This window comes from Chiloscyllium plagiosum, unplaced genomic scaffold (genome assembly GCF_037043375.1).
Source record: "Chiloscyllium plagiosum isolate Xiang-an unplaced genomic scaffold, Cpla_swu_hap1 HiC_scaffold_4, whole genome shotgun sequence".
Classification (NCBI taxonomy): Eukaryota; Metazoa; Chordata; class Chondrichthyes; order Orectolobiformes; family Hemiscylliidae; genus Chiloscyllium; species Chiloscyllium plagiosum.
The window spans coordinates 54,469,898-54,487,757 of record NW_028270142.1 but is presented as its reverse complement, the minus strand read 5'-3'; the positions used below and the strand labels follow the sequence as shown (position 1 = coordinate 54,487,757).

The following is a 17,860-nucleotide window of genomic DNA, read 5'->3' as shown; positions in this document are numbered from 1 at the left end:
AACGAAAGCTGAGTAATTAAATACACAATTTTGTTTCTCTGTTGCCTAATGATGGGGCTGCGACTTAATTATTTAAACAAACCCATGTGACTGCATAAGTATTTTAATAATCCACTGTCTACTTGAATATTTTTCAAAAATAGAAAAGAAAACATAAATTCTGCTTTTAGCAGGAATTCAACTTAAGTTCTGCTAAAGGATTTAGGCTATTGGACACAGGGCTGAATATAAATGAAAATTGCATTTAAAACAATTACAATACAGTATTACTGTATCTTGCGAAGCTAATGCAAACAGATATAAAGTGTTATTCCAGTTCAAACAAGACAAAAAGTATCATTGCATTTATAACCACAGTAACATAAGTCATTTTCTGTTTATTTGAAATGTTTGCAAACAGAAATATTAAAAAGCACAAAGGAATGCAAAATCCTCCAAGTATTAGCACTTCTCTCTGACAGCTGTGTGCATAAGTACAATAAATATTATGACACAGACCAGAAAAGTACCAAATTCTTGCACCAATTGCTACACTAAGCCATTTTGAGCCAAAAGGATCAGGGTTTGGTAACTAAGCACAATCCCAGCAATTTGTGACAGTTTTTACAAGTTACATTTGAATTGACTGTTGTCTTGATAACTCCATGAAGAGAAGTATTTTGGCAAGATACAAAATAAATCTGCCACTACACTAAATAAGTGTGCTCTACAATATTCATTATGGCTGTAGAGAAACGAGGAGAAAGGGCACTCTCTGCACTGCATCATTCTATGGCTTGAAGTTGTCATCTTCAGATGAGGAGAAAAAGGAACAGAAGTGAAACACAGAAAAACATTTACAAACTTCAAATAACTTCAAATTTAAAAACAAGCAAGGGCTGCCTGCAAAAAAAAAAGGCCACTTTACCAGCTTGAAGTTAGCTGGTTGGTATCGATCTTGTCTTTCATTCAGTCGGCTGACCGCCACAGTTTCACTCCAAGGTTTAATTACATAACTTAGCCTAATACTTCAATGCAGTTCTGAGAGTGTCAAAGTTGCTGCTCCTCAAACATTGAGCCACTGTCACAGACAGGAAGGATTTAACTTAAAGGAGCATTGGTGACTTTATCACAATTTGTGAGTGAAAGAACTATCCAATTAAGAGAACTCTGGTTAGGGGATGAACACAAACCTTCAGGTAGAGTGCCTCATCATTCTTGCAGCTGATTTCTATGGTCCCAAACCTTTGCATTACTAAATATGTACTATCAACTACTCATAATTATTGATCATTTGCATTGTATTGCAACATGCTTTGCTTGCAATGTATGATTTTCTGAACCTAAGTTATCGAGGAAAACTAGAAAACAAGCCAATTTTATTATGGATGCATGAAACAAGGAATATAATTATAAAGGGAAATCCCAAGCAGTAGTGATAAATGATAAAAAAAAATTTACTTGGGGAGCTTTGTGTTGTGTATCAAAGCATTATTTGCATTTTAAGAAAGATGCAGAAAATACTGAATGACAACATATACATTTTGGTAAGAAATCCTTTGCTACACAGTTCATAGTTCAATACTGTTCCCTGAGAAAAGTAAATATTTAGTTTAAAATATTATTTTCAATTTTCGCTGAATACGTTTCAGTGGCACAACCGATGTTTAGGTTGGAATAAGGATTTCTGTTCGTAACTTTAACCTCAACTTCTATTTTAAACATTGTACACGTGCTATCATCAAAATCGATCACACAGAATTCAAATAGAACTCAATATCAATCTTAGTCAAACTATATAATTATTAGTGATTAACCAGAACTCTAATCTTCCACAAGACATCCGTCCAAATATTTGGATCTGACACCTTCTTCTTCACAATTGCCTGTTGAACATGTGACAAATAATCATCTCACTTGATGTTTTTTGTGATTTTCAATAGCTCTTCTCAGAGCTGTGTCCGTTGAAAGATCACACTGATTCATATCTCCATTTTCACATCCAACAACAGGGCACCTATTGCAGAAACAAAATGCATCAATCAAAATGAAGGAAACAAATGTAGATCCTATAGTGCTGAAGTAATCAGATGAACAATTTTTAATCCAGTTACCAAAATAGTTCTAGATTAACTTTGTATCTGACTGATTTTATATTTTTAACTTTCCTTTCACTTCACATAAATAGACGTTTTATGTTTAATAGCAGAGTTGTATTGCTGCATTAACTCAAGACATCAAACCTTTCTGATTTTGCATTCTTAATAGAAATGATATACTCCTTTAACCAACCAGTGAAATAGTACAAACTAACACGGAAAATTCATTAAAACAAAATCAGACAGAAATAGAACAAGCATTGCAATGTATGAAAGCATTGTGTTTGGAAGAAAGTAAGTTCCAGTAATGAAGCCAGTATTACAATATTCCCTAAATTCTGTGATCAATCCGTTAAAAATGTTGAACATGTCTGGAAATCAGACTGTTCTGGGTTGTAAGCTTAAACATCTTGTTTTTCCAACTATAACATAACATTGTTGGAATGTTCTTGTAATCAGTGGTGGGAAAATGCAATCCTGAGTAAATAACAGTCAGGTTTAAAGACATTCAGCTATATGTTTTGAACTGTCACAATCATTTTAAGAACATGCGCTTCTGTAGAATTACTCCTGGAGTTATAGTGGACACAGTCGATTCTTTTGTTGCAAGCAAGTAATATAACAAAACATTAGCAGCACCATAATGAGAACTGAACTGCTAGTTTGCAAACAAACTGACATTTCCATCTTTAAAATAAGATGCTGCTCTGTGACCTATTTGGCTTAGCTTTGAGAATCAATGATATGTGACTGTGACTACTAATTTGTTGCGATTAGTTATATATTAAAAAGAGATATATGGAGACATCGTACATCAATGCTTGTAATAATAGCAAGATTCATTTAAGCCTCTGGACTGTGGTTTATTGAAATATGACAATTTTTATAACAGTGAAGTCTTTGTTAGGATGCAGTTGGGGATTGTTCCACCTTTACCTGGCTTTCTTCTTCTGTTTGTGCTTGTTCTGAATTATTTTTATTATGGCTTCCTCTTCATAGCTGTGACCACAAACTTTATTCTTCACAGGACATTCCATTTCCCTCTAAAAATTCCAAAGTTAAAACATAAATTAATGACTCTTCCCTTTTCACAACGAATGGTTATACCAACCAGGACTATGCACAATGTGCGACAACTGTGCTAGTTCTGGAGTCAGTTTCTTTTTTTTTAAACAAAAATGAATACATGTAGAACTTCACTTCAAAAAATAAATTGCACAATTTTAGTTGCATGAGTACAAAGTCAAGAACTATCACCCTCCTCTACAAAGGGAGTACAAAATATGCAGCTTCCATTCCAAAAGGAATTGGCAAACAGTTTAATTCTGCACTACTCGGAATGTCTAAAAGTTAGATGCCCTGTCTACAAGCTAGTTTATTTTATCGTCACATACTGGTAATAATTGTCTATGCATTCAGAAGCAAAAGTAATTACATTGTTGAGTGGAAAAAAGTCAGCTGTTTTTTGAAAAGGGAAGGAAAATCTGAAAAAACAGACTGCAATGTGATGCAATTCAATACAATAGTTTTGTTGCAGATTTTAATGAATGTCTGTTGGGGTCTCATGGCATAGTATTATGGAGATTCAAGATGAGTTTGTGGTTGCCTTTAAAATAAGGCTGCAAAGCCAGGACCAATATTCATGCTTTCCTTTCTTTTTCACATTTAAGAAATGCCAAATTGTTATATTTGGGGTGCACAAAAACAAGTGTTAACTGGGGAGGGTTTCATATAACTTAGCAAAGAGGAATTATTCTTGGTAGTAGTTATCAACCTTTTTGAGCTGTAGTAAAAATAAAAGCTGTGGAGCAGCTCTTGTTTTCTATCATCCTGCTCATGACCAGGTCCTAATCAACCAAATCCGTTGGAAATCAGGGCAAAAAGAGGTATCTTGCCCATCCACAAGGAAATCCTGATGTCTTTGTTCACAGGGCGCAAACAGGACCATATGACCATCTTTTTCAAGAATTACAGTTGACAGGCATACTAACTTTCAAATTACATTTTGAGCAAGGGGAATGAAATACAAGAATAGGTAAGTTTCAATGCAACTGTACATGGGGCTGGTGAGATCACATCTGGAGTACTGTATAGAGTTTTGGTTTCCTTATTTGTAAAAAGATTACTTTGAAAGTAATTCAGACATCCACAGGACTCATTCCTGGAATGAAGAGTTTATCTTATCAAGGAAGATTGAGCATGTTAGGCCGATACCAACTACAATTTAGATGAATGAAACACATAATATCTTGAAAGCATTGGATATGGTGGATATCAGGAAGGGTGTGCAGGAAACTAAAGTTAGGTGACATGGTTTAACAATAAGAGGTCTTCTTTTTAAGACAGAGATGAGAGTTTTTTTTCTCTCAGGAGTGTTGTTAAAGCGCAGAATTATTTTACACAGAAGGCAATGGAGACTGAGACTTGAAATTCATTCGAGGCTGAGATACATACATTTTTAATAGTTAAGTAGTCAACGGTTATAGAGTGCAGAAAGGAAGAAGAAGGTGAAACCACAACCAGTCACAATTTTAATGAAAGGTGAATCATATTCAAAGCATACAATGCAGGGAGAAGAGGGTTGAGAAACTATCAGCCATGATCGAATGGTGGAGCACACTCAATGGGCTAAATGATTGAATTCTACTCCTTTACCTTACAAGGCTTCAAGCTAAACCTAATGACAAAGTCTTCAAGTTAATTTAAATGCATTGAGAGAACTCAAAATATATTCAATAGCTAACACTGATAGTTAACTGCAAAGGAAAATGGACCTGAACACCTAGTTCTTGGAATATGCTGTTCTGTACCTGTGTAATGGGGCAAATGAAATTTCTCTGGCTCTGGGTCACAGCAATATCTTCGTCAATCTCATTGGCTGAAGGGCTCTCATTTTGTGATTCAGCGCCGACTGAAAGCCAAGAGGAACAATACAAATAAGCCACGTTTCCTAATTATTTGCAGCTTAACAGAATTATTTATTTACTGACTAGAGTTCTTTACTTCCACCATTAAAGCAACATATTTCAGTAACAATCAGTTCCACTATGACAAAATATTGAGGTATGAGTAATCAATTTATGGATTGATTTCACTAGGCTTAAATGATTTGGAAATTAGACCAGCCTATTTATAGGCTGTTCATTCTAGGATTTCAAGTATAATTAAGAAAGCGAATTTCAAAATTTTCAAAAATTGCATGGATTTCATGAAATCACAGTCCTGAATTTTTTTCCCAAAAAGATATTTTACACTCTTCAGTTGGCGCAACATTGTCTCTGCCCCAGCTGTTATTACATTCACATAAATATTCGATGATGTAGTGGACCATTGGGAAATAAATTTAGTTCATTCAAAAACAAAATGGCAATAAAATTCAAAAGAACAACTGAATTAAAGCATGAACCAATAAAATATAAAGTATAATCTAGTGACAAGGGGACATCAGAGATATAAGAGAGAAACAATTTAATGGGAAGAGAAAGCATTAATGCATTAAGGTAAAACATAAACATAAAGCTAAAACATCAAACTAGAAGTCAAATTGTTAGTGTGAACCAGGGAGTGCATAAAGTACAAGTTCTGAATACCCTGAATTTACATTTCATTGCACATTCGTGATATAGAGCCAGAGCCAGTTGGCTAGACAGCTGGTTTGTGATGCAGAGTACTGCTGAAAGTGGGGTTCAATTTCACTTCAGCTGAGGTTACCATGAAGGTCCCACATTTTTGACCTCACCCCTCACCTGAAGTGTGATGACACTCGGGTTAAACTCTCTACTCTTGGATGACAGAGCAGCATTATTGTCCGCTGTGAGTTTGGCAACTGCTACTAATATTTATATTCATTTTAGGAACTCTGCTTAATTGCATTCTTTCTTTTCTCTATCCATTGATTTTGGAGGTTTTTTTTTGGCTTTTGCAGAATCAATACATCTTTTATAATACATCTTTTAAGTTCTTGGATCACTGGGGTATATTTTGTGGTAAACATAAATTCTACAAGAGAGACGGATTGCATCTTAATAGGTTAGGGACCAGCATTCTGGCAGGCAGGTTTTCTACTGCAGCACCGCTACATTTAAACTAAGTAGCGGGGGGGGGGGGGGGGGGGGGGGGGGGGGAAGAGACGAACTGGATGTTTAAAAAGGAAATTGAAGGGAAAGTTAGAACAAGAGAAGTCAAGAAAGACAACTGTACCAATAAGGCAGAAAACTCGGAAAGGGATCATGCTGTTAAATAGGGGTTGATGGGAAGGGCGAGAGCAGTAACAAATTAAAAATACTATACATGAATGCACAAAGCATTAGACATAAGATGGATGAGCTTGAGGCTCTTTTGGAAATTGGCAGATACGATATTGTGGGGATAACTGAGATGTGGCTTCAAGTGGACAGGGCCTGGGAAATGAATATTCAAGGCTACACGTGCTATCGTAAGGACAGACTGACGGGCAGAGGGGGTGGGGTGGCCTTGTTGGTAAGGGAGGATATTCAGTCCCTTGCGCGGGGGGACCTAGAGTCAGGGGATGTAGAGTCAGTGTGGATAGAGCTGATAAATACTAAGGGTAAATAAACCCTCTTGGGAGTCATCTACAGGCCCCAAACAGAAGTCTGGATGTCGGATGTAAGTTGAATCAGGAGCTGAAATTGGCCTGTCGTAAAGATGTCACTACAGTTGTTATGGGGGATTTTAACATGCTGGGGGAATCAGGATGGTATTGGACCTCAAGAAAGAGACTTTGTGGAGTGCCTCAGAGATGGATTCTTCGAGCAGCTGGTGCTGGAGCCGACCAGGGAGAAGGCAATTCTGGATCTGGTATTGTGTAACGAACCAGAATTGGTCAGAGACCTCGAAGTGAAGGAGCCATTGGGAAGTAGTGGCCATAATACATTAAGCTTCAATCTGCAATTTAAGAGGGAGAGGGTACAGTTGGAAGTGACAATACTTCTGTTGAATAAAGGGAACTATGGAGCTCTGAGGGAGGAGCTGGCCAAAGTTCAATGGTGCAATACCTTAGCAGGGATGACCGTGGAGGAACAATGGCGGATATTTCTGTGTATAATACAGAAGTTGCAGGATCAGTTCATTCCTAAAAGGAAGAAAGATCCCAGGAGGAGGCATGGGTGGTCGTGGCTGACGAGGGAAGTTAAGAAACATATAAAGTTAAAAGAGAAAAAGTATAACATAGCAAAGATAAGTGGGAAAACTGAGGACTGGGAAGCTTTTAAAGAGCAACAGAGGATTACTAAGAAGGAAATACGCAGAGGAAAAATGAGGTACGAAGGTAAATTGGCCAATAATATAAAGGAGGATAGTAAAAGCTTTTTTAGGTATGTGCAAGGCAAAAAAATGGTTAGGACTAAAATTGGGCCCCCGAAGACAGAAACAGGGGAATAGATTACGGGGAACAAAGAAATGGCAGAGGAATTAAATGGGTACTTCAGATCTGTGTTCACTGGGGAAGTACAAGCAATCTCCCTGAGGTAACAGTGGCTGAAGGACCTGAACTTAAGGGAATTAATATTTGCCAGGAATTGGTGTTGGAGAAGCTGTTAGGTCTGAAGGTTGATAAGTCTCCGGAGCCTGATGGTCTGCATCCCAGGGTACTGAAGGTGGTGGCTCGGGAAATCGTGGATGCGTTGGTGATTATTTTCCAGAGTTCGATAGATTCGGGGACGGTTCCTGAGGATTGGAGGGTGGCTAATGTTATACCACTTTTTAAGAAAGGTGAGAGAGAGAAAGCAGGAAATTATAGACCAGTTAGTCTGACCTCAGTGGTGGGAAAGATGCTGGAGTCTATTATAAAGGATGAAATTACGGCACATCTGGATAGTAGTAACAGGATAGGACATAGTCAGCATGGATGGATGAAGGGGAAATCATGCTTGACTAATCTTCTTGAATTTTTTGAGGATTAACTCTGAAGATGGACGAGGGAGATCTAGTAGATGTAGTGTACCTGGATTTTCAGAAAGCTTTTGATAAAGTCTGACACAGGAGGTTAGTGAGTAAAATTAGGGCGCATGGTATTGGGAGCAAAGTACTAGATTGGATTGAAAATTGGTTGGCTGATAGGAAACAAAGGGTAGCGATAAACGGCTCCATTTCGGAATGGCAGGCAGTGACCAGTGGGGTACCGCAGGGATCCGTGCTGGGACCGCTGCTTTTTAAAATATATGTTAATGATATAGAAGATGGTATCAGCAATAACATTAGCAAATTTGCTGATGATACAAAGCTGGTGGCAGGGTGAAATGTGATGAGGATGTTAGGAGATTACAGGGTGACCTGGACAAGTTAGGTGAGTGGGCAGATGCATGGCAGATGCAGTTTAATGTGGATAAATGTATGGTTATCCACTTTGGTGGCAAGAACAGGATGGCAGATTACAACCTCAATGGAATCAATTTAGGTAAAGGGGCAGTACAGAGAGATCTGGGTGTTCTTGTACACCAGTCAATGAAGGCAAGCATGCAGGTACAGCAGGTAGTGAAGAAGGCTAATAGCATGCTGGCCTTCATAACAAGAGGAATTGAGTATAGAAGCAAAGAGGTGCTTCTGCAGCTGTAAAGGGCCCTGGTGAGACCACACCTGGAGTACTGCGTGCAGTTCTGGTCTCCAAATCTGAGGAAAGACATTCTGGCTATTGAGGGAGTGCAGCGTAGGTTCACGAGGTCAATTCCTGGAATGGCAGGATTACCTTACACTGAAAGACTGAAGCGACTGGGCTTGTAAAACCTTGAGTTTAGAAGACTGAGAGGTGACCTGATTGAGACGTATAAGATTATGAAAGGATTGGACACTCTGACAACAGGAAACATGTTTCCGCTGATGGGTGAGTGCCGAACCAGAGGACAGAGCTTAAAAATACGGGGTAGACCATTTAGGACAGAGATGAGGAGAAACTTCTTCACCCAGAGAGTGGTGGCTGTGTGGAATGCTCTGCCCCAGAGGGCAGTGGAGGCCCAGTCTCTGGATTCATTTAAGAAAGAGTTGGATAGAGCTCTCAAAGATAGTGGAATCAAGGGTTATGGAGATAAGGCAGGAACAGGATACTGATTAGGAATGATCAGCCATGATTATATTGAATGGCGGTGCAGGCTCAAAGGGCTGAATGGCCTACTCCTGCACCTATTGTCTATTGTCTAATATATACAGGTATGAACTTGCACTTATACAGCACCTTATTATGCCTCTCAGTGAGTGACATTGTAGAAGTAATACAAGCTTCGAAAAGCTCAAGACTGTTGCTGGAAAGGGATAGAATTGTGGCAAAAGTACCGAGTTTACGATAGGGATTAAAGATTGTGGCCTCGGTCATCCCAATATTATATATAACTGGAGAAAAGTGTAGCTCATTTATGACTGAACAAACTGTTTTACAACATGGAGGGGAACAAGGGGCAAGGTCCAGACAGGCAGTGAGTAGAAAATTATTGGTTTCACCATCATAAGTGAGGACAGTGACTCCACTTCAGGCAAAGTTTCACTGTCACGTCTCTTAGGCATCAACAACATGATAATTTTTATTTGTCTTTAGGCTCAAGCCAGTGGAGGGTCTTTGTATTGGTCATTATTTAATTGTGGCACCTCTTTACTACTGGGATTATTTACCTACTATTTTAAATCTTTAATTGCAACATGTAACATTTTAGTTTTGTGGTATAGTCCAATGACGGAGATGGTGTTGTAGTGGTAATGTCATTAGACTAGCAATCCAGAGGTTTTGGTAATGTTCTGGGGACAGAGACAGTAACCTCATCATGGCAGCTGTTGGAATTTAAATAAATTCCAATCAATTAATAAAGTCTGGAATTGAAAACTAGTCTCAGTGAGGGTGACCATGAAACTGTCATTGATTGAGGCAGATGGATTTCTATGACAATCATGACCTTGAAGAAAGGAACTTTACCATCCTTACTGGTCTGGCCAATGCGTGACTCCAGATGCATGGGTAATTAAGTGTCCTGTGTAGTGGCCTAGCATTGTACTCAGTCCGAGGAAAACTAGGGATGGGCAGCATTTACATTCCAGGAAAGTCTTCTGCCTCTGCCTGCTGTGAGCTGTACAGGATTTTACTTAATCATATCATTATTTGTCAAGTAGCATTGTCTGTTTTATATATAAGGATCACTTACATATAAGTAATCATAAAAGTGAAAATGTCAAACTTTTGGAATTTAATCCTTGAAAAACCAGTTAAAAAGAAAATCTACTATACATTAAAAATGAAATTTCACTTATTCAGTCATTGCAAATCAGTGAACCTCATGGTAGGCCTACTTGAAATAACAGCATGACTGTTATAAAATAGCATTTGCCTTGAATCAAAGTGAGTAATGCTACAGAAAACTTGTTTGTAATGTCAGAGTGTATATTTTCTTTTGGTTGTGCTTGAGATTGACCGGAGACATGGTTCAGAAAACTCAAGCTTATAATGACCAGCTTTTATCCATGATCTTTGTCTCAACTAAATTCATAGAAGCATAGAATCTCTTCAATGCGGATGCAGGCCATTCAGCCTGAGATAGCACCAACCTTTCAAAGACCAACCCGACCAGACCAGTCCAAAACACACTCCCCCTGCCATTTCTCATGCCTAATCCACCTAACCTGCACATCTTTGGATTGCGAATGGAAACCAGAGCACATGGAAGAAACTCACACACACAGAGCGAATGTTTGTGTGGAATTTGCATAGTCACCCAAGGCTGGAATTGAACACGGTTCCCTGGTGCTGTGAAGCAGCAGTGCTAAACACTAAATGAGCGATGTCAAAACTATTTTCAACCTCCTGGTCGTTTGTTTCTATTGTTTTCTTCTTTAATGATAACTATGACTTTAAGCTGAAAAAAGTCTGTGCACACACACACAAAGTGAAAAATGGCTATGTTCGTATTATTTTCTTTACACACTGGTTGGGTGACTAGGACAAAAGTCAATAATTTGGTGCCAGTGCTGAAATTGCTGACCAAAGAATAAATAATTCTGGGAAGGAGACATATAATAATGAAATTTTAGAGGTTTTGTTCATTTGTGTGCAGGAAGTGTAATTATTTGCATTTTCTGCAATATGCAAAACCCCTTCCTTCAAACCCTCACTGTCTGAACTTTTTTCTCTCTATTTTTCACAGGATCCATTGTGTATATAGTTCTCTGGCTGCGTTTTTTTCAAGCTATGTTGTGTGATGCTTTTACTTCTATCGTAATCAGTATATATTTTAAAATGCCTGCACTCTGTTTGGTTTTTTAATTACCACATCTTCTCTTTGAAGTCCTCTTTACTGGGATTTTTGTTTTATTGTCATGCTCACCATACCCTGTCCCAACTAACTTCCATTTAATGTTACTGATCATAATAATGCCATACACACTTGTTATTAAGAGTTGAAATGTCATATTTCATCTCAGGCTTGGAAGCACATTAATTTTCTTTAAAATTATATCCTAAAATAATAAGCATCAGATGCAAAATCTCCATGAAAATAATTAGTGTACCTAGTTAAAAATTGACACTATCATTTCTCAAACTTGTATTGCATGGTTCCCTAAAAATAAACCACATTGTTATATTCTCCCTTCTTCTACTTTCAAAAGTCTCCCACTTCTCTAAGCACCTGCTTATCAATAAACCATTTAGTAATAACCTGGTCACTGATGCCCAGGTTGGGTTTCACCATGGCCCTCCACCTCTGACTTCATTACAGCCTTGGTTCAAATATAAACTAAAGAGTTTAATATCAAGGCTGCACTTGATCAAGTGTAGCATCAAGGAACCCTAGCAAAACTGAAAGCAATGGGAATCAAGGGCAAATTCCCCGCTGGCTGGGTTCATACCCTACAAAAGCTGAACAAGTCCAACCTGGCCAATTACCACCCTAGTCTTGATCATCAATAAAATGATGGAAAGAATCACCAACAGTATTGTCAAGGAGCACCTGCTCAGCAACAACCTGCTCAGTGTCACCCAGTCTGGTTTCCGCCAGGGCCACTCAGCTCCTGACCACATTCCAGCCTTGGTTCAAACATAGACAAAAGGGCTGAATTCCAGAGGTGAGGGGAGCATGATGGCCCTCAACATCAAGGCCCCATTCAAAAGACTGTGGCATCAAGGAGCCCTAGCAAAAGTGGAATCAATGGGTTTCAGGGGGAAAACACTCCACTGGCTGGAGTCTTACCTGGCACTTAGGAAGATGGTTGTGGTTGTTGGAGGTCAGTCATCTTAGCTCTAGTCGATCTCTGCAGGAATTCCTCAGGCTGGCTTCCTAGGCCCAACCATCTTCAGATGGTTCATCAATGACCTTCCCTCCATCATAATGATGGCACAATGCTAAGCACCATTCATGCTCCTCAGATAATGAAGCAGTCCAATTGTAACAGAATCTGGACAATATCCACACTCGTACCAGATAAATGACAGGCAATGACCATCTCCAATAAGAGACAATGTAACTACTGCTCCTTCAATGGTGTTACCATTACTGAATCCGCCACTATCAATATCCTGGGGTTTACCATTGACCAGAAATTCAACTGGGCTCACCATATAAATACAGTGGCTACAAGAGCTGTTTAGAATGAGTAACTCATGGCTCCCCAAAGCCTGTGTAGGATTGTTTACACTACTCAGCTTTAAGCAAAACACCCTTCATTCTAACACTACAGTTAAAATACAAACAAAAGAAGGAAGAATTGGAATTACTTAACTCTTCTGGAAAACTTAACAGAATAGTAGATTATGTAACTACTAAACAGCAACTGTTCCAAAATAGTAATATCCTATAAACAGACTCTTAGCAAAGGCAAATACAGTAAAATACACCATCTCATACAATTCTGGCAGCAGGAAGAGATCCCAAGCTATTAGCTGTAACAGAGAGAAAGTAGCAGCTTTGGCAACCAGCTTCAAAAACCCTAGCAACTACTGAAAGCTAAACTAAAATCCTGGTTCTGTGGGAGCCTGACTCCACACATTCAAGCTGCTTCTATTGTCCCAATGTTTAAAAAACACCCAAGACCTCACAAGCTGTTTACTTATTGGCTTTCAGTAGACTGCTCAACCTCTCCATAAAAAAAAGGACAAAATACACCTCTTAAAGCCAGAGTATCATCACATACGGCAACACTCAAGGAGCCTGACACCACCCAGGTCAAAGGAGCCTATTTGATTAGCATCACATGCACAAGCATCTGCTCCCTCCACCACCGATGCTTGGCAGCAGCACTACATACACCTACAAATGCACTGCAGAAATTCACCAAGGATCCTTATACAGCACCTTCCAAACCAATGACGACTTGCACTTAAGGAGGACAAAGGCAACAGTTACATGGAAACACTACTACCAGCAAGTTCCTTTCCAAGCCACTTACCATCCTGACTTGGAAATATATTAACAGAAAGTGAGGACTGCAGATGCTGGATTAAAATATATTACTGTTCCTTCATTATTGCTGGATCAAAACCCTGGAATTCCCTCTTACACGGCACTGTGGGTCAACCTACAGCACAGGGACTGCAGTAATTCAAAACGGCAGCTCACCACCACCTTTGCAAGGGCAATTAGGGACATGCAATAAATGCTGGCCAGCCAGTGACGTCCACATTCCATGGGTTGAATAAAAAATGCAACCTTCTCAATGATCTACATCCGAATGACCATGATGTGTGTTGGTGGTATCTGTGGCAAAGCCCAATTACAGAAGCGCCTTGCTTCAATTCAATGTTTATCCTGATACCATAGTGAGTACTAGAAATGTGTATGCTATCACGATGGTGTCATCCATATTGATCTGTTCTCATGCATTGGAGAAAGGGTGGCCAGACGTCCAGTTTTATATCAGTTACTCTGGCTTTTAGCAGTCTTGGTCAGATTCTGATAATGCATGGTTTCACATCTTATATTTTGAACTTTAGTCCAGTTACATTAGTGAAGCATTGACATAGGGATGTGCTTTTCCCTTTTCCCAACAGCTTCAACACTGATGCAAAAGTAAAGCTTATTTTATTACATGCTCACATTTCTCTCCGAGTTCTCCTTTAAGTTCCAGTCAGGGCCTAAGCTGGATGAACAGTACCTCATTTTCCAACAAGGCACTTCTGGACTCAACACTGAGTTCAATAAATTCAAACTATGAACTAAGACCTCCATTTTCACTGCTTTCCACCCTTGTATCTGTAGTATTTTCATGTGTTTTTTTTTCAGTGACAGCTGACCTTTAATCTGCTATTGCCAGCTATTCTGGACTAATAATTTGACACATCTCTACAACTTTAGACCTTGTTATCTTTAATAAATTTGATGTTGAATCTTCCTCAGCCTCTAACCTTTGCCTGATCCTCCCTTCAGTTCTACTTGATCCTTCCCATTGGTTTCAACAGTATAAAACCACCTACCACTTTTCCACCACTCCTGCGCTGTAGAAGAATCAGATTGGACTCAACTCTGCTCTTCTCTCTCACCATATGCCACTAAACTTTAGTTTATCCTGCACTATCTGTTTTTATTTCAGTTGCCCAGCATCCATTGTGTTCTGCTTTTGTTTCAATTCAGATTTATTTTCCAACTTCCAATATTAACCCCAGTCTCTTCAACAACAGATACAGGGGCATCAAGGGGCCCATGGTCATGTCATGTTCATACATGCTGTGTAAGCCCATGCTTTCGTGGTCTTTGGCATTAGCCACCTTTAACTGGAGCTCCACGTACATCTCGTTCTTTTGTTACTTCTCACATAGAATTCAATTTATGTTTTGTAAGTGGTGATTGAATACTTGGATGCCATCTAGAACAGTGCTTACCAAACTGTTTCCTCTCTGTGACCCTATTTCTAACAGGGAGAACTGTTAGAATAAGCAGACAGCTGTTATAACTTGGTCAGAACTCCTGGTGGCAATTGCCGCCTCAGAAGTCATGACTCTAAAATTTCAGCTCACAACACACTTGAGGTCCCAACCCACTTTGGGTAGCATGATCTATAAGATAAAGTATTACACTTCACTTGAAAACATATTTTTATCATGTTTACTGCAAGCTTTGAGTTCTTTAAAAGGCAGGAAATTGCAAATGCATAATACTGCAATTTGATATTAGGGGTTTAAGGCAGAAAATTGAATGCAAAACTATCCCACTACCTAACCTTCCCTTTTGCATATATTTATATTAAACATTGTAAATTATGTTTTGGTGAGTTTTAAAACAAAATAGTTAAAATAAACAAAAATACACAATGACACCTCCAGCAGGCCTGTATCACCACTATTCAGGAAATACATGCAAATTACAATTAAATATTTAGCAAGGTTCCCTTGGAAAATTAGACTAAAAGTATTTGCATTCGCCACATGATAAGACAAGTCTCTTGAATACAAAGAAATGTTTTCATGATGTAACCATTTTTATTTGCTCAATGCTGGAATGTATATGAAATTTAAAAAAAATATTTTTCTGCAGCTACTATTTTTGGTGGAATTGAAAACTCCCCATGTTACATCAGATAATTAATGGTTTGAACAGAAAAATGCTGAAGTATTTACTATTGCTACAGAAATCATCCAGGTGGCCAAGTACCACACCCAGGCTTGAGCCTGGTCTGCTATTGTGTTGTGAATATGTTAATTAATACTCACAGAAGGCCACTTTCAATGGTACAAATGTGCCTAGACCTGTCTCTCTCTGTCCATTTGGCAATCTCCACAAAAGTAGCAAAACAACAGATTGATTTTTTGCTTCAAAGAAATGTTGTGACACAAACACCATTCACAATTTCTCTTTTGCATTCATGTCTGTTACAGTACCTGGATTCAGTGACTAGTTTTAAAAAAAAATTATCGATACTGCAACATGAACTTGTGTGATCCTTAATGATTAGTGGGAACTTAATCCACACACTATTACAGCCATCGTCATATTAAACCAATATCCATTTGTTTTAATAAGCTATGATTATTAGAACTATCTTGCTGTGAAACTTTGCAACACACCTGTTTGCCCCAAAACTCTTATGACTACTTACTATAGTGGCCAGATGGCACTACAGCACAAACAAAATATAAGATCAGAAGACTAGGAGCAAACTTAAGCCATTCAGATCATTGTATCAACTTCAATATTCAATAAGAAACTGAAGATACTTCAGTCCTCATCTAAGGTCATTTTTGTTGCAACGCCAGCATATTAGTAGAAATAACTAGTTTGACAGAAATGACCAAGCTGCGGCTGGCTGGGGCACCATCTATGCTGGAACAGCAAGGCTCCCAAGAAGTGATGTTGCAGACAATAAAGAATGAACCTGCTATTAAAACTATATTGCTAGAGAGGGGGCACCATATTGAGGCACACTACAAGCCCCACCCTGGCACAGCTTGCCCAGGGAAACTGTCAATGGTCTTGAGCTGCGAACTCAATTAGGCCTGTTCTGCATTCCTCCAATTCGGATCTCTTGTGCCCTCTCATTCATTTCACCCCACTCTTGGTGACTTCAGCCATCCACACCCCAAGCCGTCTGATTCCCTCCCTAATTCCCTTTGTCTTCCCTGTTCAGTATATTTTGAAACAATCCTGAGAACTCTCGTCACTCCTCCCTATATCTCCTCCTTTGACCCAGCATTATTATTTTCGTCTGAACACACTACTGTGAAACATCTTGGAACGTTTTACTAAGTTTGTTCAGTTTAATAATGTATTGTCAGTGATCGCACACATTTTCACATTTAAAATTAAGCATTATAAATTAAGCTTAGATTTTAAAAAATGTGTCCTTCACATTCTCAAGATGATGCAAATCATTCCAAAACCAATTAATTTATTTTGAAGTAGAGTCAATATCCGTAGACAAACATGACATCAGAAACGCACATAGAAAGATTCCACTATCAGCCAATAACTAAAGTGCCATAATAACCATGGAAACAATCAGCAGTTCTGACAGTGTCAGGGTACAGAGAGAGAGAGAGAGAGAGAGAGAGAAAACTGTTTTGTCACTCCATTGACAAATGTTTTGTTTCTGTTTGTTCACAGGATGTCACCGGCTAGACTTGCATTTGTTGCCAAGCGAATTGCTCTGGAGAAGGTGGCGGAGAGCTCCTTTCTTGAACTGCTGTAGTCCTTGGGGTATAGTGCTGTCAGGATGGGAGTTCCAGGACCCAATGACAATGAAGGTTTGGCAATATAGAGCTAAGTCAAGGTGGTGTGTGGTTAGGAGGGGAATTTGCAGGTGATAGTCCTCCCATACATCTTCTGCCTATGTTTTTCTGGTGTAAAGGGCAAGGGACTAGAAGGACCTTGGATGAATTGCTGCAATGCACCTTGTAGATAGTATACAGAATACTGCTGCCATCTTGCTTTGGTGGTGAATGAAGTGAATGCTGAAGGTGGTACATAGGGCACCAGGGTTTTGTTTTGCATTATGCCAAACTTCTTGAGTACCATTGGAGCTGCATTCCAACAGTATCCCATCAGATCCCTGGCAGATGGTAGCCAGGCATCAGGGAGACATGAAGTGAGTGAACTGGTGCAAAATTCCTACCCTTTGATCTGTTCTTTTGGACGCAATACTTATATGCCTGGCCCCATTAAATTTTTGGTCAATATTAACTCCAGTGGATTGTGGAAGATTCAATGATGTTAAAGCCATTCACAAATGTTTTGTTAGGAGATGATCAGGTTAGGGATGGTAATTGACTGGCATTTGTGGGTGTAAATATTTCTTGCCACTTATCAGTCTTAGTCTGGATCTTGTCCAAGCCTTACTGCATATGAATAGGAGCTGCTTTATTA

General features: G+C 39.0%; 1 protein-coding gene across 2 annotated transcripts in view; it reads right to left on the bottom strand.

The window, feature by feature from the left end:
• Window positions 1-357: 357 nt before the first annotated feature.
• The window catches only part of nsmce2 (NSE2 SUMO ligase component of SMC5/6 complex), a 185,520-nt gene continuing 168,017 nt past the window's right edge, over window positions 358-17,860 (bottom strand). For both annotated transcript variants that reach the window (XM_043688546.2, XM_087986263.1), the window contains exons 5-7: window positions 4,889-4,989; window positions 3,015-3,121; window positions 358-1,996 (exon numbers count right to left, since the gene is read on the bottom strand). In XM_043688546.2, the coding sequence (XP_043544481.1) occupies window positions 1,888-1,996; window positions 3,015-3,121; window positions 4,889-4,989 (317 nt within the window). In that variant the 3' untranslated portion in view covers window positions 358-1,887. The remainder of the gene's footprint in view (window positions 1,997-3,014; window positions 3,122-4,888; window positions 4,990-17,860) is intronic.